This window comes from Sander lucioperca, chromosome 20 (assembly GCF_008315115.2).
Source record: "Sander lucioperca isolate FBNREF2018 chromosome 20, SLUC_FBN_1.2, whole genome shotgun sequence".
In the NCBI taxonomy this organism is placed as follows: domain Eukaryota; kingdom Metazoa; phylum Chordata; class Actinopteri; order Perciformes; family Percidae; genus Sander; species Sander lucioperca.
Genome location: NC_050192.1, coordinates 9,419,135 through 9,442,706, shown reverse-complemented (window position 1 = coordinate 9,442,706; position 23,572 = coordinate 9,419,135). Strand labels below are relative to the sequence as shown.

General features: G+C 40.8%; 2 protein-coding genes across 8 annotated transcripts in view; one reads left to right on the top strand and one right to left on the bottom strand.

Annotated features, from left to right (window-relative positions):
• Positions 1-106: 106 nt before the first annotated feature.
• The window catches only part of cracr2ab (calcium release activated channel regulator 2Ab), a 28,372-nt gene continuing 4,906 nt past the window's right edge, over positions 107-23,572 (top strand). Inside the window, exons 1-18 of one of the 4 annotated variants that reach the window (XR_004107457.2) lie at positions 107-443; positions 1,271-1,642; positions 2,846-2,957; positions 3,604-3,790; positions 3,914-4,060; positions 5,049-5,139; positions 5,385-5,480; positions 6,353-6,540; positions 6,771-6,842; positions 7,052-7,100; positions 7,209-7,291; positions 7,578-8,235; positions 8,375-8,510; positions 9,066-9,147; positions 9,842-9,956; positions 10,368-10,469; positions 11,139-11,215; positions 11,406-11,600. Coding sequence is in view for 2 of the 4 variants with exons in the window: in XM_031313722.2 (XP_031169582.1) it covers positions 1,490-1,642; positions 2,846-2,957; positions 3,604-3,790; positions 3,914-4,060; positions 5,049-5,139; positions 5,385-5,480; positions 6,353-6,540; positions 6,771-6,842; positions 7,052-7,100; positions 7,209-7,291; positions 7,578-8,235; positions 8,375-8,510; positions 9,066-9,147; positions 9,842-9,956; positions 10,368-10,469; positions 11,139-11,215; positions 11,406-11,493 (2,436 nt within the window). In the remaining 2 variants the exon portion in view is untranslated. Of the gene's footprint in view, positions 444-1,270; positions 1,643-2,845; positions 2,958-3,603; positions 3,791-3,913; positions 4,061-5,048; positions 5,140-5,384; positions 5,481-6,352; positions 6,541-6,770; positions 6,843-7,051; positions 7,101-7,208; positions 7,292-7,577; positions 8,236-8,374; positions 8,511-9,065; positions 9,148-9,841; positions 9,957-10,367; positions 10,470-11,138; positions 11,216-11,405; positions 12,230-23,572 lie in introns of those variants that run through there. The other 3 variants (XM_031313723.2, XM_031313722.2, XR_004107458.2) reach the window with 3 other exon arrangements.
• LOC116060225 (protein arginine N-methyltransferase 8-B-like) lies at positions 12,073-23,236 on the bottom strand. 4 transcript variants are annotated; one of them, XM_031313725.2, is made up of 10 exons: positions 22,348-23,233; positions 21,539-21,763; positions 20,107-20,262; positions 19,201-19,264; positions 18,367-18,509; positions 17,943-18,030; positions 16,442-16,557; positions 14,632-14,782; positions 13,132-13,253; positions 12,073-12,841 (listed from the first exon to the last, which is right to left on the bottom strand). In XM_031313725.2, exons 1-10 carry the CDS (start codon positions 22,468-22,470, stop codon positions 12,758-12,760), a joined length of 1,272 nt encoding a protein of 423 aa, XP_031169585.1. In that variant the 5' UTR covers positions 22,471-23,233; the 3' UTR covers positions 12,073-12,757. The 4 variants fall into 4 exon arrangements, with proteins under 4 accessions (XP_031169585.1, XP_035851826.1, XP_031169586.1 ...); XM_035995933.1 differs by having other exon boundaries at positions 21,539-21,754; positions 22,402-23,231; XM_031313726.2 differs by having other exon boundaries at positions 22,402-23,229.

The window sequence follows — 23,572 nt, the reverse complement described above, 5'->3', positions numbered from 1 at the left end:
TAATCAGTAAAGTAGCATCCGTAGTCAACTCATTTTGCCTTTATTATAAAGCCTTAAAAATGACATTCATTTTCTAATTCAACTTTGTTAATGCCAAAACATAATGCTTTTTTGTTCCTAATGAATACCTCTTTTCAATAACACATTAACATTCAACATACTAGTGGTCTTGAGTCTGCTGTCGTCATAGATACAGGCGATATAAACATGTAGCCAGCTTGAAGAGAGTTCACCCTGCAACCCTCTCTCTCACTGTGGGAGCAATGTGTGAACACAGGCTGCTAAAGCCTCCGGCTGCTTCCTCATGACATCACATGGTTGCAGAATGACTTGTCTAACATTCATCTGAGGCGAGACTTCCTAAACACAGAGCGCGGCCGCTGCTCTGTTGATACTGAGAGCGGAAAAAGGCTTCACTTTCTTGTGCTTATCATTTGTAAAAGGTAAGACCTTTCCTTCTGGACATTAAAGCCATTTGTAGTTCATTTTAATTATGTTAAAACTGTGTATCTGGTTAAAGTAGGAAGGTTGGGAGCAGAAAGAATTTACCACAAGTTTTGTTTTTTGTAAAGAAAGACCCAATGCTTTCCTTATCCTTTATACTGCATATTTAGAAGATTCTAACTTTTTTTACAGCAATATACTGCAAAGGGTAACACAGTTGAGGCCTGTGCATAGAGGAGAATGTATTTGTGTTCAAAAAGTCCTTTGAGGATACTAAGAGGAGTGTAATGTATTTAATGTCTAGCTGCAAAGCTGAAACCCAACATCTTACCAACAAATAAAACACACTTTTCCATCACAATAGGTTAGTTCACATATCTTGACTTTAAAATCACATTATCTGCTTCTCATATTTTTACAAACTGTACCCTGGCTCTTAACAGCAAATAAGACAGTACTTTAAAACCTTGTTTGAGTCATCATGAAGTTGTGATGACAAAACAAGAAACCACTGTTGGGCGATACATAATAGCTCCGATTTTTTGCTGTGACTCTGCCTCTTGGCTCCTGCAGTCTTGCAGGCATTATGCTGTCATGTGTTCTATATGGCTGGGTATTAAGATAATCCTTTACACTGTGTTTACATACCTTTGTGAGGTACTTGTTCCTGGATTATTAGAAAAGGGAAGTACTGTATAGTAAAAATGTGGTACTGTTGCAATAATGTTCTGATCACTTGTGTAACCAGACATTTTCCCACTAGTTTTCTCAAAATGTCAGCTTCAGCTAAGAAGTGTATTTGTACTGTTTCCTCTCTGTCTCACAGGACCTGCAACCTGTTTTGAGTGTATGTATTAGCCACAAAAAGTTATCAGTGATCTCATCATCTGATGCTACTTCCTGTCTCTGTCGTCATGGTGACTGTAAGAGCCCCAGAGCATAGGCTACAGGGCCAGTGAGGAGGCCTGATGTCTGATTCCAGTCCTGACTGCAACTGAAGTACATGCAACTAACACACCGTGCTGCTCCTTAAAGAATCCCAGACATGGAGGAGGAAGGCAAGGTGAACGGCTTCGGCCTGAGCCCAGGGAGGAGGCGCTCAGACTGGGGTCAAATCGCCCTGCTGGACAAGACCAAGGAGTTCTTCCAGACCTGCGATGTGGAGGGCAAAGGCTTCATTACCCGCACCGATATGAGGGTTAGAGAAGCTGTGTGTGTGTGTGTGTGTGTGTGAGAGTGTGAGAGAGAGAAGTTGGATGGAGCATTTGCAAAGTCTGCACACTACTGGAGATCTAACATGTCCAGTTTATCAGGAGAGATACCGATGGCATGATTTAAGAGCTGCAATGTGGAAAATGCTTTAATTGTCTGAAAAAAACTGTTCTAAACACAAAGATATTCAATTAACTATCATATAAGACAATAAAACATATACATTATGCACATTTTAGGGGCTGGAACCTGCACATTTTGGCCTTTTATTTTCCAAAGTTGTTGCCATTTAATTTTCTGTCAATCAACTAATTAATGAATGGACTACTTGTTTCAGCTCTACATTTCTACTTTAAAGCACACACATTCTCTTTTAAGAGGTTTGTTTTTCCTAGTCACACTCGTTCTTTGAAGTCTCACATTCTTTCTTTTAAAATCTACTGATGCTCTGTGAATGCATTAAGCCTCCGCTAAGAAGAACAATAGGTCGAAGGGGACACGCATTTACCTGTGGCACAATTAAGTGTCCTGTGGTGCTGTAATGTGAATGGCAAGCAAGAAACACTTAGTGCCACAGCTGCCATTATCGCTTGATTCTGAGATTATTATTTTTTTTTAATGTTATATCACCATTGTAAAAGAAAGCTCTTCAACCACTCAACACGCTTGGAACAGCCGGTGAAGTGGCAGAGTAGCACCATTAATGGAAATGTTAATGAGTATAGATTCATCTAACTCTTAAACACACACACACATCATTTTACTGGCAGAAACCATACACTCAAGCCTCTTCAAAGCGCTAATAATGTCCAAGCTGTGTTGTCAGTTAATTAGGACAGGGCCCTTGTGAGCAGCATGTCTTTTGTTGCTGTTGTTAGTGTTGAGGGTTTCCAAGAAAAGGTTTGTTCAGTGACACATAAAGCAGCCACTTTTTGCCAGTGCTTATTCTGCGCTAGGTGTGTTTTAGTTCTAACAATACAGAGCCAGATATGACAGTATAGCTCAGAATTTGCAGGTGACATTTATTGATTAGATACTAGTTCTAGTGTTACTTTAAATGGTTTCTAATGTAACTCCAAACCACATCCATAGGGACAACTGTGGCTCATGTTTTGTATTGCTGATAAATACTGTTCAGTTCAGTACGACAGCATTTTAAATGTCCTGTGTGTTTATGTTTTCCTGGCAGAGGCTCCACAGAGAGCTGCCTCTGTCTGCGGAGGAGCTGGAGGATGTGTTTGACTCTCTGGATACAGACGGCACTGGTTACCTCACGCTGGAGGCATTCTCCTCTGGATTCAGTAGGTATCCTGCCGTCAGAGGCCTTTATACAGCTTACTTTGATCCGTCACAGACACTATGGTGCTGTGGAACATCAAGAAAGTAATTCAGATAGTTGCTTTCATGGAAAATAAAATGCATGTCATGCCCTTCGTTTTGGGTTTGAAGTCTATAAATGTTTAAAGCTAGACTGTAATTTTAGATGAACAGAGGCCACTTTAGCTACAAGTGAAAATTAAAGGACAATAATACATGCTAAAACATAGTGTAACAGTAACACAAGGGTCATAATGTCACTGAACTCACTTATGTCAGTTACACAACATCTATCTAAAGTTTGCTAACAATTGCAACATACAGTAAGCCACCATAAGCTACTGGTCATACATGTAAGTTAAGGCTGCAGCAGCAAAAAGTGTATTATATCAAGCAAAGGTGTGTTTTATTACTTATGAATTCACCTTTTTATTTGTGTGAAAAAAATGTTATTTCTTTTTTCCAAAGTTACAAAGTCCCGCTTTAAAATTATAAGCATTAAGTGCCTTTGCACAAGTGCTAAACAGGAAAGATGGCCGTATGTTTTGGAAATTGTATTTACCGTCAAGCTAAAGCTAATGTCCAGAAGCTACTAAGGTGATCTAAAAATGCTGTGTGGGTGTATCTCAGGTCAGTTCCTGCATGGCCGGAGGATCTCTGTGACCGATGACCAAAATCAGGCCCCTGGCCTTGTCGTTAGGGCCAAGGAAGCCCTTTATCAGAGCCAATGGGAAGCCAAGCTGTCAGGAGTTGACGAGGAGGAGGGGCACTTCTGTATGCTGCTGGAGAGCCTGGGGGCCAGTAATGTCTTTGAGGAGTGAGTGTTATCACTGCTAGTCTTTAATCAGTATGTATTTTGGTGTGTTTTGTGCTTGACTGCCAAAATTCATACTTGATAAAAGAAACCCTCTTTATGTCTTCTCCTTTTCCTCCTCTCCAGTCCAGGCGAGGTGCGCAGTCTTTGGGCCCAGCTCAGGCGAGACGAGCCTCACCTCCTGTCCAATTTTGAGGAGTTCCTGGCGAGGGTCACCCACCAGATTAAAGATGCCCACCAGGAGAGGAAAGAGATGGAGAGCGCCCTCCAGAGGTAGTACGGCAGAACACACATGCACTCATAAAGAGAGTATTCCCTTCAACTGTGGTGTCGTACTCTTTTTTTCTTGCCAAGTGTGAGAGATGGAATTAAAAAACAAATCAGAGGACAACAGGAAGAAAGGGAATGAAATGGGGGAGGGGTTGGATCCTGGGTTAAAAAGGCCACATTTCTAAATTGGTTCCCACACTTAAAGTGTTTAAGTACTGTACTTTATGTACCACAAATAGCAAATATCCTTCTCTGTCATTAGTCGCCTGAAGGATCTGTGATACAACGGTGTGTGTGTTACTGTGTGTGTGTGTGTGTGTGTGTGTGTATGTGTGTGTGTGTGTGTGTGTGTGTGTGTGTTTACATTACAGCCTGAGACTGTTTGCACGGATTTACCTGTAATTCTATATAGAACGACCCCTTTGTCCATGTCAAATGACCACTAATCTGGAGGCACGCTGTAAAGTCTGACCACATTCTGCTGTTTTGGAAATCCATTAAAACAATGCCTCAGGGGGTATGAAAAGCAATATATACAGTATATATTATATGTCATGATCAACATATTTCATAGATTCACGAGGAACATATTTGAAGGGAACGTCAAATTGCAGGTGTCTGTGTGCAGAGAATAGATTGATTTTAATGTTGATTGTAAAACATGCATAGTTTTCCCATGGCACTGCATGGTACTGTGTAACAGCTTGTTATTCCTCTAGACTTTACTAATTGGCTGTTTGGGTCTTAACAATTGTCAGAGGGAATGTAAATACCACTCAGTATTCTTTTGAAAAAATGAAGCTCAGTTGCTGTGTGTCTGTAGGTGTGTGCGCTCAAGTATTTACATGTAATTACAGATACAGCCTTAAGCTCAACCCTAGACAACAATGCTGTTCTGTTCCTATGTATTATGTTATGTCGTACTCCACGTCTTTCAATTATTCACCAGTTACCTTAATAATTGTAATGTCTCTGCCGTCCCTCTGTGCAGGAAGGCTGCAACACATGACAGTGAGATCCGTTATTTATACGAAGAGATGGAGGCGCAGATTAAAAACGAGAAAGACAGGCTGATACTGAAGGTAAAAGAGCTGAAACACAAACAAAACCCACCAAAGCAACATCTCCTTTAGCAACAAAATAACAGCACAAAATGTTGATATGTTTAAAGTTGCCTTCCACTCAAAAATGTATTTTGCTTATTGTTTTGCAACGTGGATGTTTGACATTCACTGTGCAGAATTTGTATATGTCTGGAGGGGATCTTAATCATGTGCCTACTCCTTAACCATTTGACCTTTAACCTTTTCTTCTTCTGGCCATGCAGGACTCTGAGCGTCTTCAGTCCCGCAGCCAGGACCTGGAGCACCAGCTGTTTTCAAAGGAGAAAGAGCTGGAACTTATTTTCCAGAAGCAGAAAAGGGTTAGTAAGTGCATATTTACAAGTCAAGTCATCTTTATTTATATAGCACATTCAAAACAGCATAAGCTGAACCAAGGTGCTTTACAACCAGGGCAGATGGGGTGAAATATGTCTCGATACATAGATAAACAACAGCAGGCTACATGAGTAAAAAAGTACATAACAAACACAACATCACAAAACAACTTGCATGGTAAAACCAACGTCAAAAAAGAAGGAAGTTAGAAGAGTGAATTAAATCAGCAATGGCTTAAAAGCAGTATAGGGAATAAAAATACAGATCAGGAGGTGGCTTGACAGAAGCCAGGCAGCCTCAGACGTGGAAAAAAGGGTCTTTAATTTAGATTTGAAGTTTTCAGTCGTAGGACATGCCTTAATATGGGATGGGAGGCTGTTCCCAAGCCATCTCATGACTCAAGTTAAATGACAACAACATCCCCTCACACAACATGTAGATATTCAACATTCATTTGAAATGATTGACTCTATATTTAAACAAGAAATGGCTTTGTGGTGCAACTCCTGGCAAAATAATGCAAGATGGATACTATTCTTAGGTGTAAAGTAAAAGTCAAATTCAAAATGCTGAAACATCTGACAAAGACATTATACACTAAAATGTTAGTCAAATCAGAATCCCTGCGATTATGGTGAAGTGTGGTATTAATCCTTCCCTCTAGTTGACAATAATTGTCATTTAACTTGAGTCATTTAACAATAATTGTCAACTAGAGGGAACAACAACAATTATTGTTGTAGGCAGGGGTTTAAACAGCAGCCATACAGTTCATTTTCCACTGTAGATACACCTTAAGTACACTCACCCAGCATTAGTGCATTTCATTCCTGTGAATATTTCCCTCTCCCTCCAGTTAGAGCTCCAGTGCCTCGAGCTGAACAGTGAGAAGCAGGAAAGCCACGTGGAGAACGTCAAGCTGAAGATGACCAACGAAGAGCTGTCCCGAGCGCTGGAGAGCACCAGCCATGACCTGGCGCTGGCCCAGGATCAGCTGGCCATGCTGCAGGAGCAGGCCGCCCAGCTGCAACAGGAGAAAGAGATGTGGGTATATTACACATGCTTGAGTTCGGTTTCTAAGACTACAAACACACAACTTTTTTATTGAATTGCTGGGTCTTTGTATATTATAAAGTGTGGTCTAGACCTTCTCTATCTGTAAAGTGTCCTGAGATGACTCCTGTTGATGATTTGACACTATAAATTGAATAGAATAAAATTGAACATACTCACTTGTACTTCTGCTGAATATTGTGAGTTCTGTCTTGTTTCAGGGAAATGTACAGAGTAACTGAGGGACTGCAGAGAGAGAAACAAAGTCTCATGAAGCAACTTGATCTCCTCAGGTACAATCAGGACATTCCATGAGCACATATCAAACCTGGGCAGTAGTTGGTTTTAATCTTTTTGGCTTCTGGTTAATTTCTAATTGGCAAACCGCACACGTGGTTGCTGAGTAAGTTCAAGGTTTTGCAACAACTCTGGTGCTTTTCAATGCATCCTTTTTACAGCAGATTCCATCTTTCTCATGCATCTTTCTTTTCAATTTTCCCAGGGAGATGAACAAACATTTAAAAGATGAGCGAGACATATGCTGCGGCGTAGTGAGTATACATTTAATCTAATTGCATTGCTGCAGCATCCATCATGGCATCACCTGATTGATAAAATAACTCTGTAACACAAACATACATCCCCTTCATTTCAATAAGCCTCGAAACTCCCTCCGTAAGAAGCAGAAACAGAGAGCGGGCCTTGACAATGTGTTTGATGACACCAGCCAGCCGACAAGAAGGTGATTCATGTATCTCCCAAATACTCCTTAACTTAAATCATCCGTCAGAGTATTTCCTGTGTGACAAAGAAGAATTTCTGCCTCAGTTTGATGTGAAAATCATGTGTCAAAGGAGGAAAAACAGAGGATATCTGATTCTATACACGTACAACAATCAACTGAATTAACTTGTTTTGTTGAGATGAGACCAAAATCAGTATCATTTGAGTGCTTTGGCCTCAAGATTTGAATCTCAGTCATGTGACTTGACCCAGTATATCCTCTGTTTCTCCTCTGTTTTCTAAAGAGCCCCACTGTTGGTGGATGGGTCCTATCAGTCTCTGGAGGCGTTGCCTATAGAGCACCTTCAAATCGTGTTTGTTGCTTCCTCCTCCTGTAGTGAGGATGACACCACCATCACCGGCCCCTCCTCCTCCACCATTAATGTTAGCGCCCCCACATGTCAACGCCCTACAGCAAGGAAAAACTCGGGCTTAGCCAATGGTTACACCAACCCCGCTCCAACTAAAGTGCACGATGTGAAGGCAAAGGCCAAAAGATCACCGGGCAAGATGGTTGCCACTAAGCGGGTGACGGGGAAGGACAGAGAAAGAGCGAAGAAAGTGGAAATCGAGAAGAAGACCGGGTTGGAAGAGGAAGCCTTGGACGCCCCTCCGGACGGATGGCCCCTCCGTCGTGTCATCTCCATCGAGGAGGATCACCTGCCCCACCTCCTCCAAGGAGGGCCTCACTTTCTGCTGCACCAGCTCAGTGAGGAGGAAGACGAGGTGAACGATGAGGAGGAAGAGGAAGCTCAGAGTGACGTTGAAACAACAACAACCCCACCCTCTAGTCACGCCCCTGTGTCGGCAGAAACCCCTCCGGCAAGGAATTCCCGCTTTACCCGTGCAAAAAAGACGACCATGTCTCCAAGAGGACAGCCGGTCGGGAAGGAGACGCAGCAAGTAGGTCCACACAGCTCTGGATCTCCAAACATGTTTTGATCTTAACAAAAATGTGTTATTACCTGCAGAGGTAATGAACCAAATACAAATGAATGTCTGTCTCTCTGTCTTTGCTCTTTTCTGCCATCTGCTTCAAAAGACAAAAGAAGGAGCGCTGTTTGCCCCGGACCGTCTGTTTAAAGTGGTCCTGGTTGGCAACTCGAGTGTAGGCAAGACATCCCTGCTACGCTCCTTCTGTGAGGGCCGTTTCCACCCCTCCACAACTGCTACTGTGGGTGAGAAGAGAAACATTGTAATAATATTGGGTTGCATGTACGTACAAAAGTGTCAGAGGCTGTTTTGAACAAATTCGAATGGCGTGTGTTTGTGTGTGCGAGTGTGTGCGTGTGTGTGTGTGTGTGTGTGTGTGTGTGTGTGTGTGTGTGTGTACAGTATGTGTGTGTTTATGGATGCTTGCACTGAAGATCGGAGGGCTACTTAGCATCACATGAAAGGGCTTGTGAAGTCACACTGCCTGTCTAAGAACCCTGGCACACATTGTACTGCAGATTATGTCACTTCTCGTGAATTTTTCTCCTTGTCTTCATCTTTCCCAATCCTCACGCGAGCCTTGTTATCTCCACTTTGTCCCCCCCCCCGCCCCTTCTCCTCTGGAATGAGGCACAGTCAGTCTTACGCCTCGCCAGACCCCCCTATTGGCCGTTTTTGTCTTTGCTGCTCTGTGAAAACAAACATGAATATAATCCAAATCAAATTAAATATGAGACGTGTAGCCACATATTTTATCATGATTTATCACCATATATTGATCTTTGTTGTGTCTTAATCAGGTATTGACTACAGTGTGAAGACACTAACCCTGGACAATATGCAGGTAGCCATGCAACTTTGGGACACAGCAGGACAAGAGAGGCGAGTTTCTATTTTTTTTTTTTTTCAAGTGAAGCCATCGGTTTGCAAGTTTAGTGAAAAAGTAAAGTGAAAATAAACGTGTAATTAATAGATGTAGTAGTGAAATTATTATCATTTACAAAGTGCTACACACACAAAGACCGAGTATGAATAATTTAATGTCCTGACAGTTTTTTGGACATTTTGTTGCAGTAAGTCTTTTGGTAATCCCAGGTAAAAAATTAAGTATACTGTAATATACTTGCAGTATACGGAAAACATCAAGTACATTTGAAGCACATCTTTATTTTTGGTGCTAGATGTAAGTGCTTAAAAAATATATTAACTGTGTTTTACTGTACTACTTTAAAGAGTGTTATTCCTGTAGTAGTACTTTAGCATACTAACTTTAAAATAAGTATGCTAATGAAAATACTACTTTGAGTGTAATTTTAGTGTGTTTTTTCCTAAGTACACTACAAAGCAACACACACTCACGTAGAATTGGTATATTATTAAAAAGTATGATTAGTTGAAATATACGCACAGTTAAAGTGGATTGTCGTGTACTTTTGTTACACTTTTATAAATATATTTTCAATACACTAATACTAATAATTCAGTAATAGTGTTTAGGTGCACTTCAATGATATAATACTAGTAGTGGTGTTCAGTAGGTCAATGTGGTGACAGTCAAATTGTGTCGTTGACACAGGTACCGCAGCATAACCAAGCAGTTCTTTCGCAAAGCAGACGGTGTGGTGGTGATGTACGACGTCACCGTGGGGGAGAGCTTTAAGGCCGTGCAGCCCTGGCTCACCAATGTCCAGGTCTGACCTTTGACCCAGCCAAGTCCTCTGCATCTCTAGTTTCCTTCATGTAAAGAGTTGGAAGATTTATATAACATGTATTTTATTTGACTTGATACTTTTCAGTAGTTACAGGTTTAAAATCATTTGTCTTCCCAAAATGTTGCACTATTCTTTTGAGTCTTAAATAAGGTTTTTTTTTTAATTTATATATAGACCTTCTTTACAGCAGACATTTTAACTTGTTATAGTAAGAAAAGCACAGGTGATAACAATAGCAATGGCTGTGTTCTATTCAAGTGTCCCGGTAAGCCATGACAGTGAGCCAATGTTAATTTTATGATGTACGCATGTGGCTTTACTACTGTGACATGTCAGTGTGTCTCCTGTTAAAAAGGGTTACACTAAATCATTGGATTGCTCTTTTTTCAGGAAGCAGCAGGAGAAGGGATCCCCATCCTCCTTCTGGGCAACAAAATGGACATGGATGGAGACAGGGAGGTGTCATTCAAAGAAGCCGAGCAACTGGCTTATGTAAGTTTAATTCAAAGCTTGTGGATCGTTCTATTTTATGTGCTCGCTCAAAATCCTAATTCTGTTTCGATCCCAACACGAAGATACAATTGCTGAGAGTTCCGATCATGACCATCAGTGGGTCTTTTTGGCTACATTTACACTGCTAAGTTTTGGTTTAAAAACAAATATCTTTTGCTACGTTTACATCTCGCATTCACACTGTGCTGGCGTTTCAGAGCCCCTAAACCAGAGACATTTGAAAACACTTCTGATCCATTTTGGTTTGGAATCTCCGGGGGTTGTGTTGCAGTCTCAACAGCCGCAAATGGAGACCTTTGGCAACACCGACACTGACACCAATGTTTCGCCGCCTGATAGGGTCATGATGTCTCGTTCTCTGAGACTGAGCTGTTAACGTTACCATGGCGACTACCAGCAACGGGTGGAGTATACATGCTGCCTCCTGTTTACCCCGGCACGCGCATGCCCAGTATACGAGAATGTTGATGAGATGTGCGGTTTGGGCGTGTTAGTTTAAACAGAGATTAGTTCTTCTACTGGAGCTAAAAACAATTGTGTGCACAGAGATCGCTTTTTGCTCAAAACTCAAAAACCAAACCAAAACGTAGCAATGTAAATGTAGCCTTTGTTTGATTTCTTGACTCTCTGTGCATATGTTCTGTGTAGGAAAACAAGGTGATGTTCTTTGAGGTCAGTGCCTACACTGCCACGAATGTGACCGAGTCCCTGACACAACTGGCCAGGTAAGATCAAGGCTGTGAATGAAATAATGTAATAATAATGTACTTTTATTACACACCAGTCTTCAGATACATGATAACAATTACTGAGGCGTATGTGGCCTTTTGTGCTACCTTTTGTCAGGAGATTGATGAAGGTGTGTGTGGCAACAGCGTTGGCTCATGCAGTCTTCTCCCTGTGTCTCTGTCTTAGAGTGCTAATGGAGCAGGAGGACAGGGTGAGAGACACAACAGTCATTCTGAGTGCTCAGCCCATAAAGAAGAAAGCCTGCTGCAAGTAACATGTATACTCAATTTACCGAGTTCTACGTACATCACGTTTTGCAGTGTTTAAAGACGGCAATGAAATCATTCTTGGGACTTGATCATAGAATGTGTCTTTTAACAAGTGGTCTTCATTTTGGCCCCGAATTGTATGACATGTTCAAGTCGACACAAAGGGCTGTATCGCCCAACATGAAACCTACAGTCAAGTCTGTCGAGTTTAAATGATGAAGCTCAGAGGAAGAGCTTGTCTAAAGTAAAAATAAGGTGCTGCATCATTTCCTGTGAATAATGTGTTGCCAAATCCCAGTAGTGCTGTCTATAAGATTTCAAATAGAAACATATCCTGTGTGATAATTACTTTCTATAACCTTTACCCAAGAGAGAAATCATAAATACACTGTAGCTTTTTCATAACTGAACGCTAGCTTTACCCGTCTTAATTTCTCTGTTCGTCTTGGTGTTAATGTAGTTATATTTAACGTTGAATCTAAAACTAAACTAAATTATTTGGAATTCATTAAAATAGCTGTTTAATTGAAAATCATGAGAGACAAATCTGATTCTTTGACATTTTATTCATCATCGTGTTCATCTTTTTTTCATATTCTTAATTTGTCCAATCTAAACAAAGTGGTACATGACATATTGCATCTGTGTTTGTTACTGTTCTAAAGGCATTTTTCTGTTTCATTCTGGCACCAAAGTGCATTTGTTCTGACTTATCCTCAATTAAAGAAATTACAATTCACACCTTTCTGAACTACATGAAGCAAAAAAAAAAAAAAAAAACTTCACATGCAAATAATACATATCAAAATAAAACACAAGTGATTACTGCACCATCTATACAATTACACAGTGCATAATAAATCTTAACAATGACTAAAGGAAAAACAGATGATGGCTGTGCTGTAACCCTCTCAGCATCACACAGATCAATGCTTTTCAATTAGCTGCACTAACAATATAAATAATTGAAGATTATTAGAATTTCCATGAACTAGTGAGAAAAAAAGAAAATCAAGTTCATTTAGGATGTTACATTCAACGATGTGCCCGAGTTGATCAAGTTGGTACAGGTGATGGCACTATTGCTGATAGATACTTTCCTATTTACTTGCCTGATGACATCACTTAGGTGCTGGCATGATGTCATCCAATTAGATTTGTCTGGCCGCCCTCGCTGGCCAACTGGAATGCTTGTTGGAGAGCTGGTGCCATCCCCCTCTCCGAGTGTGTGGAGAGGGGCTGAGGGTAGTTGGAAGGTTGTTGTCGTTCCTAACGCATTTTATAGTCGTGGGAAATGGCAGCCTCACATAGTTGTCCTTTAAAGTCTAGCTCCAGGGTGAACTCCAGGTCACGCTACAAATGTAAAATAAGAACAATTTTTAATGAATTCATTAAGAAATGAATGGCAGAAATATCCACTTGGTATAAAAGTAGCCAACAAAATCTTCACACACAATTTAAAAAAAACACTTTAAAGGTATTTAAATGCAGTGGTTCAGGGGCAAATATTGTACTTTTTACTCACATTTATTTGAGAGCTGTAGGTTCTTGTTATGTTAAAAAATAATGAAGATGTTACATTTAAAACTAACCTATCTGCCAGAAATTTAAACCAAGACAAGGCTATTTTTCATGAGTCTTACCACGTTCTTCTCATTGGGCCTGACAGCGACACTGCCAAAGATCTCCTCCCCCTTCTTGACAGTTAAGTAGTCCTCCAAGTAAAACACTGTCTGCTTCCAGTGTGTGCTGGCAGCATCTGGAGCTGAGGTAGAGGACAGGAGAAACACATGTGATACAAGGAATGAAAAGGAAAGAAGATAAGATGTAAGGAGGTTAAAGATGAAAAGTGTAAAGCAGGAAGGAGATGCAGCGAAGAAGAGGAAAGAGAAGTTATGGTAGTGTGAGAAATAATCAAATTTACAAAATGTGTTGGTTCCAATGGGCACTCAGTTTCCTTGGGCATGTTAATATGGGAGAAATTTCAACAGAAAAAGCAGCTGAAGCTCACTCAGGAGAGAACTCCGTCAGTGATGCTCAGCCTCAGGCACAACAGACTCAGCCAAACATAGAACCACCTCTACACAACATTATGTAAGCACTGGATGCATGAATGTATTAACATAAGCTTACATAACAGCTTAGCAACTCTCTCCCGACACATTACCTGAAGCACTCGGTGATTCCGTCGCTGCAAACACTGGGTTGGCTCATGTAACACCAGCAAAGTGGAGTCAAGAGCTAAGATGCTAAAATGCGGTAGCTTCCATTTTATGGACATTGATGTACTGCTTCAAAATGCTTGTGCTTAAAGATGCATTCATTCATTCAACCATTATTTATACTCGAGAGATCATTAAGGAGCGACCCTCATTAACAATGTCATTGAGTCGTAATTACAAAGACAAAAATAGAATAACAACACAGAAAACACCATCATAAGAAAAATTGAAAGACAATAAAACTTTAGATGAATTAAGATAAAAAAATAAATTAGGATAATAAGGATGCAAAAGAAAGTACAATTATGTCGAGCAATTACAAGTAGAAGTTTGCAGGTTTAAAACCAGATTTCTAAATTGTCCAAAAGGCACAATTGAGTTGATTTTAAGGAAGTGTTGTAATTTCTTCCAGGAGTCAGGTGCACTAAAGTTAAAAGTCCCAAAGACATTTGGAATATTTGCTGGATTTTTCACTGTAGGCTAGACCAGAGAGTGGAAACTGAATATATTGGTTGTGCTCTTCATGTACTTTTCATGTCTTCTGTGGACATCAAAGCCCAAACAGTCGATTAACTCAAATGCCATGAAGGTATTTGCTTTTATTTGCTCAAGTTTTGGGATACCTGCCTTTGGGATTTCTGCCTCGCTGAACCATTTTCAACCGTTTTTCAAGTACCATTCCTTTGGCCGAAAAAGTAGTTCCAATCAAATCTGATCACAACACGTTCTGCAAATTATAAAGAGAAACAGGGAAAAGCTTTCTGAAAGGAAACTGCTGCCTCTTACCTTTTCTCCTTTATATGTCATTCACCCTTGTCTTTTTGTTGTTGTGTGCTTTGCCATTCATGGATCCACACATAATGTAGAGCAGCATAATGACTGTCCATATATTATATTTCTTTGTGAACAGACACTACTCACCAGTGGAGAAGCCAGTCTTCTTGTGACACTTGGTGAACTCGATGTTAAAATAGGTGACCAGAGCATGGACGTAATCGTTGCGCTGGATCTGCAGACAGAAGGCTGAGGTGAAGGACAGGTCCTCTGGCTTCACAGTGTAGATGTCCACTTCCTGCAAAAAAAAAAAAAAAAAAAGGCAAACACTTATTTCTGCTTTCATGAGATCTCTGTGATATTTCAATTCATGAAATATCATGTCACAGCCAAACAGCACACCATGTAAAAGCACAGACATACACAAGTTGTCACCCCCACTTGTCATTTTTCTCACACACATACACACATGTACATGTATAATGTCAATCCTTGCTTGATTATTCAACATAATTTTTGTGCGCGTGTGTTCGTGTGTGTGAAAGCCCACAGACTGAATCACAGCTGGCAAACGAAGCCTGCTCACAGTACACATGCTGTGTGGGTGTCCTCTCTCAAGTCCACAACGGAGGGAGGCTGTGTGTGTCTGTGTTTGTGTGTGTTCGCTCATGTCTAAATCAAGCACTGCCTTATGAATATGGCCACAAATTTAAGTATCACATGTTGTTACCTGGCAGGCATCACTTTGGCTCCTAAACACATACAGTACATGTGAAAGAGATAAGAGACGGTAAGAATGAATTTTCAGACCAGCATGTCTCTAACTAATAACCACCCTCCAACCTGACATATAAATCACCTTTTTGAACACAAAAGGAGGGCTGGTGCTTATACAAGTAATGGAGAGTCCATTGTATTCCCTCTGGTGACTCAATGCCTGCTCTTGTGTGACATTTCACCATCGCACAGAGGCAGAGGGAGCACAGACCTCCCCTGTTCGCTCAAACTAGTGAAGCATGACATTGCTTAAATCAGAGAATGTGACAGGAGATGAAGGTTTTAAGAGTTGATTAAGAAGGAAAGAGTGATCAATGAGACTACAAAATTATATGAAACAAAAAAGTAACGAGAGTAATGAAGATATGGGATACTTGAAATGGAAAACACATGATATAAAGCAGAGAGAAGGAACAGTGAAAGAGGAAAAGCGATTTAATGAAAGGTAGAGGGGACAAACAACAAAGCTATCACTTCCCTGAATGCTCTTATCCTCTGTTCATTTGTGAGATGAAAGACAAGCCACTGTTCAAGCAAGGAAACAGAGCTGCAGACTATTACAGCGTAATCCCCAGAAACTTCTATTATGTTCTAGAAAATAGTCTCTGCAGACTGTTCAGAGTCTGGGATTTATCGCTGTCACAGATTTCTTAAAGGATGCATGTAGTTGGTGGTAGAACACAAGAGATGAAAAACTTTGCTTGTTGGGGTGTATGCCTCAAACAAGCAGGTTTTTCAAGGCATAAAACAATGGCATGAAAGACAAATGCTACAGGTACATTCACACACCTTCACCAAGCATGTATTGGTACACCTGTAATGTTGTTGGTGTTGGGGTGGCAGTAGCTCAGTCTGTAGGAAGTCGGACCAAAGTATGGTGGTGGACTGGTAGCTGGAGAGGTGCCGGTTCACCTTATGGGCACTGCCAAGGTGCTCTTGAGCAAGGCACCGAACCCCCAACTGCTCGGGGCGCCTGTCCATCAACAGCTGCAGCCCCCTCACTCTGACATTTCTCCATTAGTGCATGTATAGTATAGGTACTGAGCATGTGTGTGTATTGCAGGCCTGTGTGTAATGTGTATTCTAACAATAGAGTGATAACATTGTAATTTCCCTTGCGGGATTAACAAAGTATTTATTATTATTATTATTATTATTATTATTATTATTATAGACTAACCTTTAGGAGGCAGGCAGTAGTCACCACCTGTTTGGGATCTACCACATCCACCAGAGGCTCTTTGATGGCCACATTGCGAATGCAGCTCATGTCGAATCCATACACGTTTTCCCACCCTGTGCATACACAATGAATAGACATGCACACAGTATGTGATTTCTGGGTTTCTGCTTTCTGAATTTTTCATACACTTGCAAAGCTCTGTTCTCTCTGTTCCTGCCAAGCTGTCAGCACATAAAAAAAAGGTAGGAGAGAAAATAAAACAAAGCATTTAACCCTGCCAGGAAAAAAAAATCCTGCACTCGCGCTGTCTTTCTGTCTATCCAGCACCTATGCGGAGATAGACAAGTCCCCCTGAAAATAGACTCCAGCCTCCTTCAACCTCCTCCACCATGTCTGGCAGGCTTTTTTATTATAATTTGGGCTGAAAACACACCAAGCAGGCTTTCCCTCCCCCATTCCCTCTGTCCTTCCACTCCACCTCAGTTTGTCAGAGGGCCAAATGCTAAATCTGAACGATGAGAAGGTGGAATATGCCACCGACGCAAACTAAAAATAAGAGCGCGAGGGTTTGGGTAGACTGAATTCTTTGGGATTCATGTGAAAGCATGAACTTTAATGTACATGAGTAGATGTAATAGAACAGAGAAGGCCACCTGTGCAGCAAAAGGAAACTCAGTAGGAGTTATTTACCCAGATTCAATGTTTAAGTAAGTACTACAAGTGTGAATGCAACCTTTAATATTGGTGATTTGATCTGGATCGCAATGTTAAACTCAGCCCTCCTGCTGTGAGAGCTATTTGCACACATGGAGTGAGTTGAGAGCAGAGAATGTACTGCAGGATAAAGGCACCACACTGGTGTAAATACTGTTGGTTAATAAATACTTTTTTTAGTATATATATTAATAACAAGCCATTTGTACATATAATTTGGGTTACAAAAATGGTTTTATCTGTTGTATATCTTTTTAGCTAATGTTAACTCAGCTTGCTTAACCAGACATTTCAACCACCACCAAAACCACCAAATTTATCAATATGTTATTAACACTTCAAACACAAACCTTAAGGGTTATTGTGGTGGAGAAACTCTTTCTTTTTATTATTAATAACTGCAGATTTGATGGCACGTTAAAATGTGACAACCCCACAACCTTTTACTAATGACTTTTTCATTTCTCACAATCTGCAGTAATACATCAGCCTAGACTGGGCAAACCCAGCCAAATCTGACGGCGATTTGATTTCGCCCTGCAGCTCTAATGTTCAATTTTAAAAGATTGAGCTTGGTCTGGTGACAGCCAGACTAATATCAGCCAACTTTGATAAAGAAAGCCTGGTTGAGAAAGTGGAACCATATGATTGTTATTTCTAATTGGAGTTTGATTTGATTTCACCTGCACAGTGGTCATTAATAATGCACTGCACAGCTGAGAGGGAGACAGAGAGCGACAAAACGTGAAAGCAAAGAGAAAACAAAGCTTCCATCATTACTCACAATGAATCTTGAAGTCCTTGTACTGCCTGTCTTCGATGGCCACCACATAGAGAGCTGCTCTGTCAGGGAACATCAGGCCTCCAGGTTTCTGAATGCAATAAAAAGCTTCAGGTATTAATACACACACACACACACACACACACACACACAGGCCATCCATCACCTTTATTGTTCACACACCTGGCATGTAATATAAGATCACATGTGCTGAGTTTAAACCCTGCAGGCAGCTACTGAGGATAGAAACCAGATCATTCATCTATGACCTCAGCATCTGGGCGGCAGACACATGTACACAAGCATACTGTAAATCCTCTACTTCATCACTGTCTGGTTTGTTTATGTGTCAAAAGCCTTATTTGTCCAGCAAGCTAGTCGCACACTAAGCCCAACTCTCCCCAAGCCTCCAGCAGCACCATCATACCAGCCATTTGTCCCTGGCGAAGATGACGGTGTTGAGCATGGACTCGTAGAACAGGCAATAGCCCATCCACTCTGAGATTATGATGTCCACTTTCTCCACAGGCAGCTCCACTTCCTCCACCTTGCCTTTGAAGATGGTAATGACTGCGGTGTGGAGAGAGCCACAAAAACAGCAGGCAGCAAATTACTTCACGGCATCGTCATCACATTAATGCAAATCGGACAATAACTCTATTCTCAGATGATAAGATTGTTTTTATGCTTTGGGATTTCTGTAAATTAGTACATCTTAATTACTACGCTCATCGTATGCCTCAGTGCTTAATGCATGAAATTGTCGTTATTTCTGTTTTTCTATACTGGCCTCTTTGACCCATGATATGAAGATACTAGGAGATTTATTTTAAACAGGGAAACAGCCATAAAGAGTTATTTTTGTCATTTGGGTTTTAATCCTTGTATTCCTTATAGGACCATCATCTGAAAATACTTGAAAATGTAAATATAAAAGATGAAACAAAAACCAGCCTGATAACAAATGTGCAGGTTATGAAACCCACCATCTGTGAAGTTCAGGGTGGCATTTTACAATGGTAATCAGCACCACTGAGGAGTTTGTGATTGACGGCAGGAATTATGGTTATTTGACATCAGAGAAGAGCTGCCAGTTAACCATCAGAACTGTGACTAATATTGTCGAGTGTGACGGTAATGATGGAAATATGCTGATTTTTCACACTGCTTCTAATCTCGAGAATCTGTCATCGCACTGTTCTGCATTCAGACAGATGGAATATAAGGAATATAGTAGTAATGGAAAATCGCTTTGACTTACCATTGTGTAGGTGATTTGACTTGATAATCTTCTCGGAATATTCTGAAATGCTTGAACATTCAATCTGTAGGTACAAGGACAAAACCACAGATGTGGTGTCTTCTGAACAAGAAAATGTTTGCTGAAATTACTACATTGTTTCTAAGTTACATAGGCACCTTGTTATTTTAATAATTCATACGAAATATGTTATATTCCTTAGTTGGAAACAAAATAATGATTTCCTCACCAATGGATGTGATCTGCAATGGTGTTAGATACCATTTTCCCTCCCCATATACAGTAGGTTAACCTTTGGGGTAATATCGGAAGGGCAAATTTAATCAAATCCTGCCAATCCATCCAAACACTAATGTCCCTAATCGCTTATCTCAGACCCTGTGCACCATGACAACTAATACATCATTTTGCTCTCCCATCCATAAGTGTAATACAGTATATGAATCATACATACTGTGGGAGACACTGCCGGCAATGTACGACCTGTGACGAGTGGAGCCAGATGTCTCTTACTGCCTGTGTGTGTGTGTGTGTGTGTGTGTGTGTGTGTGTGTGTGTGTGTGTGTGTGTGTGTGTGTGTGTGTGTGTGTGTGTGTGTGTGTGTGTGTAAGATTGCTTGAGAGAGATCACCAATTTCTCCACAGAACACAAGAAACTAGCCCTTAAGAGGAATTCTAAAAAAGGCAGTGTATCTGTGTGTATGTGTTTGATATGGAGAAGGAAAGGCCATGGTTGAGAGATAATGTGACAGCAGAGCCAGATATGATATTCATTTGGACAGTGAAAGGGTGTGGGGCTTTTGTCTCTCATAAATATTTAATAGCAGAAACTGTTGGATGATTCTAATGAAGGATATAAACTGTGGAGTATTTGCTTGTGGTCAAAGGGTGTATCTATCTGTCTCACCCCATACACGTGTTTGGCGCCGGCATTGGCAGCAAACATACAGAGGATCCCTGTGCCACTACCAACGTCCAGGACGATTTTATCTTTGAACACATGCTTGTTGTGGTACATGGCGTTCCGGTAGGTCAGTGTCCGCACCTCGTCTTTCAGCATCTCCTGTTTAAATTAGAGATAAAACAGAGAGGTCATAGCTGTGATACATACAGTACAGTACAGTCTTGAATAACATGCAAACCACTACAGCTTCTATACTGAACTGGTATAGACAACCTGAAGAATAGTGGGATTCATACAAATGCTCAAAGGAATACTAAACACATAATGTTACATAATGAACATACAAATGTGTATAAATTATGCTAAAGAGTAATTTCCTCAGCATATGAATACATCATTTGTTCATGTATAATGAGGTAGAAAAGGTAGTATTTAGGCCAAAAGCCTCTGTGGCAGTGGCAGAGCTTCTTGAAATAGACAGGAGTACAACACAAAGTCTTCGGGGATGGCCTGATATCCATCTCCCTGAGCCCATTCACACATCCCACTTTCCGCCTTTCTCTCTTTGCGCTCCTCTAATCAGGACACTCTCTTTGTCTGCAAGCAGACAAAAACCTGACCCACATGCTAAATATGGGAACTATTAAAAAAGGTCTATATGTCCCCAAACTTTTTCACCACCACTCCTTTACAGATCAAAGACATTAGCTAGGGTATAGCTCTGCAATTATATTTAGCAGTTCACTGGCTGTAAAAGACAGACATAGATTCTTTTTGTTTATGGAATACTGAACATGGACTATTATCTATTTAAGATGTTGGCGGAAGGTTTCCTCTGATGTTTATGTTTGGAGTTTATTCTAATTTGGGGGAATTATTTAGTTGCATTTTGATATTGGAATTGGAATTTCTTACTAAAAGTGCTTTAAGCATCTTTAAACGGCTTCTGAGAGATGTTTGTGTCATCATGTTTTGCCGTTTGGTTTCATACTGTTTAAACTCGTGTTTCAAAGTGCTTGAGGACTGAGGACTCCTCTTAGTTTGTATTTGTACTTTGCCTGGATCTTTGTTTTGTTGTTTCTACTTTCTAGCAGTTGTTTGGGCTTTTGTAATGTTACTTTGCAATTGATTTTCTGATCCAATGAACTGAGGCTTTGGAATCAAGTGTCTGTATGGGATGGTTTCTTAGTTATGGATAAAATATAATACAATCTTCTCTGCCAGAAAGTGGATTTGGATCACAACCAAAATCAAAGCCTATCTGTCCATGGAATTAAATCAGCAGAGGTGTTTGACACATTCTGCAGACAGAAAGCCAGACTAACAGGGTTGAAATTCTTTGGCAAGTTACGGAGCATCAGCATAGACATCTGGTCTCATTCTTTTACCCTGGTCTTACATACTGAGCTGCCATTTGTCAGCCTGGCATGCCTACCTCATGGATGCCAAAGTGGGCATAAGAGTCAAAGTAATAGTCCCGTGATGTCATTTCCTCCGGGCTGATGAACTTGGCAATCTTTCCTCGACCGGGACAGGTGGCCAGGGCTGCTACATGAGGCGTATGGGGGACGCAGGGCACATGGTGGGTAGTAGGCACTGGTTTAGGCAGTGGGGAGGGCTGGGCAGACTGAGAGAGTGGGGATGTGACAGGCTGTTGCCGCTGTTAAGGAGGAAGAAAGAAAGAAAGAAAGAAAGAAAGAAAGAAAGAAAGAGTTTGTATCAGGATTTAGAAATTACAGACAAGAATGAGTGAAAAAGCAAAGGGTTTGAGGAGTGTGTGTTCAGTCATATTGAGGTTAATATTGGGCTGATAGAGGTAGAGTCAATGAATTGCAAGCCAAAAGGGATTCATATAATAAGCAGCCAATAATTCACACATATAGTCTTCGACATTATAACAGACAGGAAACTCAGAGAAGAGCCGGTAAAAAGATGCAGGTTCCGCTTCAGCACCAAGGACAGCGAACACAGACACGTTCAATACGGCCATGCATCCAAAATCACTGCAATAACTGCCAACCTTCTGCATGCATTATCACTAGGCTACTATTGCAATTACAGCGGTCTACAATGATCACACATAAGATCTGCAGGACACTGGGGAAATGCACTTTGCTTTGCTTGCACGCTATTATAGAGAAACACTGATTATACATGTGATTACGATGATAATAAGAAAAACAAAGACGTGTACATAATAGTCAAGTCAAATGTGATGTCACGATAAAAAAAAAATAAGCATACTGAGAATGTCCCGGTCCCGTTATTGCCGGGTGCAGGACACCACAAGGTCCCTACCTCCGAGCTGTCCGCCTCCGCCATCTTCCGCCGTAGCAGCAAACAACGCGACGAATGCCTCAGTCCCATGAGAGCCGACGAGATTTAGGCTGCAACTCTTTAAAGTGTACGGAGGAGCTGAAATTTTAATAGAAACGTGTGGGAAAATAACACTAATCCACCGTATATGTGGCTAGAATACACGTAAAGATGAAAGTTATAACAAGAAACGTGTAGGTTTCACAGTTTCCACCAAATCATATCCATTCCCCAGGAAAAGTTGTTAAATGGATTTGCGCGAGGGGAAACGTACAGTTATCCATACTATAAATGCGATACAGGTTGTTTTAGTGGCAGGACTCAGGATGGCAGAGTCGTCTTTTAGATGTGTTACGACTAAAAGGTTGCAGGTTTGCAGCTTGTGTCCATCAACACCCGGGCGCCCAGTTTAGGTGTCCTTGTGCAAGACATTGAAGCCCTATATACCTGCACGCTCATTTTAAATATCTGCATAAGAGTGTCCGAGAAAATGTTAAGTATCACCCACGACCAAAAACGCCTAGAAACAAAACTCCACAACAGAAATCGCTTCTTCTCTTCTACTTCTCTTGGAATCACTTGTCATGGTCTCTCAGCGTTGGGACTCGAAGACTGGAATTCTTATCTTCGTGTGCGCTGTGGACAATCCTTTGCGTATTCCCGATGGGTTTCCCCGAGAGAAAGTTAAAAAAGGGGTTCAACCTGTGAGAGTGACAGTGTACTGTCTCGGAGCCTCTTTGATGACATTAAATGAATCGTGACAAAAATATATAACAATCACAATAAAAGGTATAAATCTCCCAAGGACAGATGCCTCTTCACACACCAGACTTTCCCACAGAAGCAGAAAGCGAGAGCTCTGGCAACCAATGAGCATCTCAGCCACTCGCTTATATAACATAGGTGTTTATATATATTGATAAAAAAAAAAAAAAAAAAACGTAGACCACGACATGTTTTTTGCCCATATGATGGATAATATACTTTCTTTAATTACGGCTAAGTAAAATCCAGGTTATGACATTTTAAGGTTCCAGTCACTGTACTGACCTTTTCCGGTGATACAATAATTCCGGAGCTTTAAAGACCTTTTTTAATTCATGTCGTATAGTTACATTTTTACCTGAAGGGAGTTTAACAAGTGTGTATTCCA

What these genes read in the sequence shown, in the direction of transcription:
- LOC116060225 (XM_031313725.2), bottom strand. Translation starts at nt 22,470, where the DNA reads ATGGGACTGAGGCATTCGTCGCGTTGTTTGCTGCTACGGCGGAAGATG. An exon ending in GCGCCAAACACGTGTATGGG is followed by an intron (nt 19,265 to 20,106) that starts GTGAGACAGATA and finishes TTGTACCTACAG; the next exon opens with ATTGAATGTTCAAGCATTTC. An exon ending in GGCCCAATGAGAAGAACGTG is followed by an intron (nt 12,842 to 13,131) that starts GTAAGACTCATG and finishes TTACATTTGTAG; the next exon opens with CGTGACCTGGAGTTCACCCT.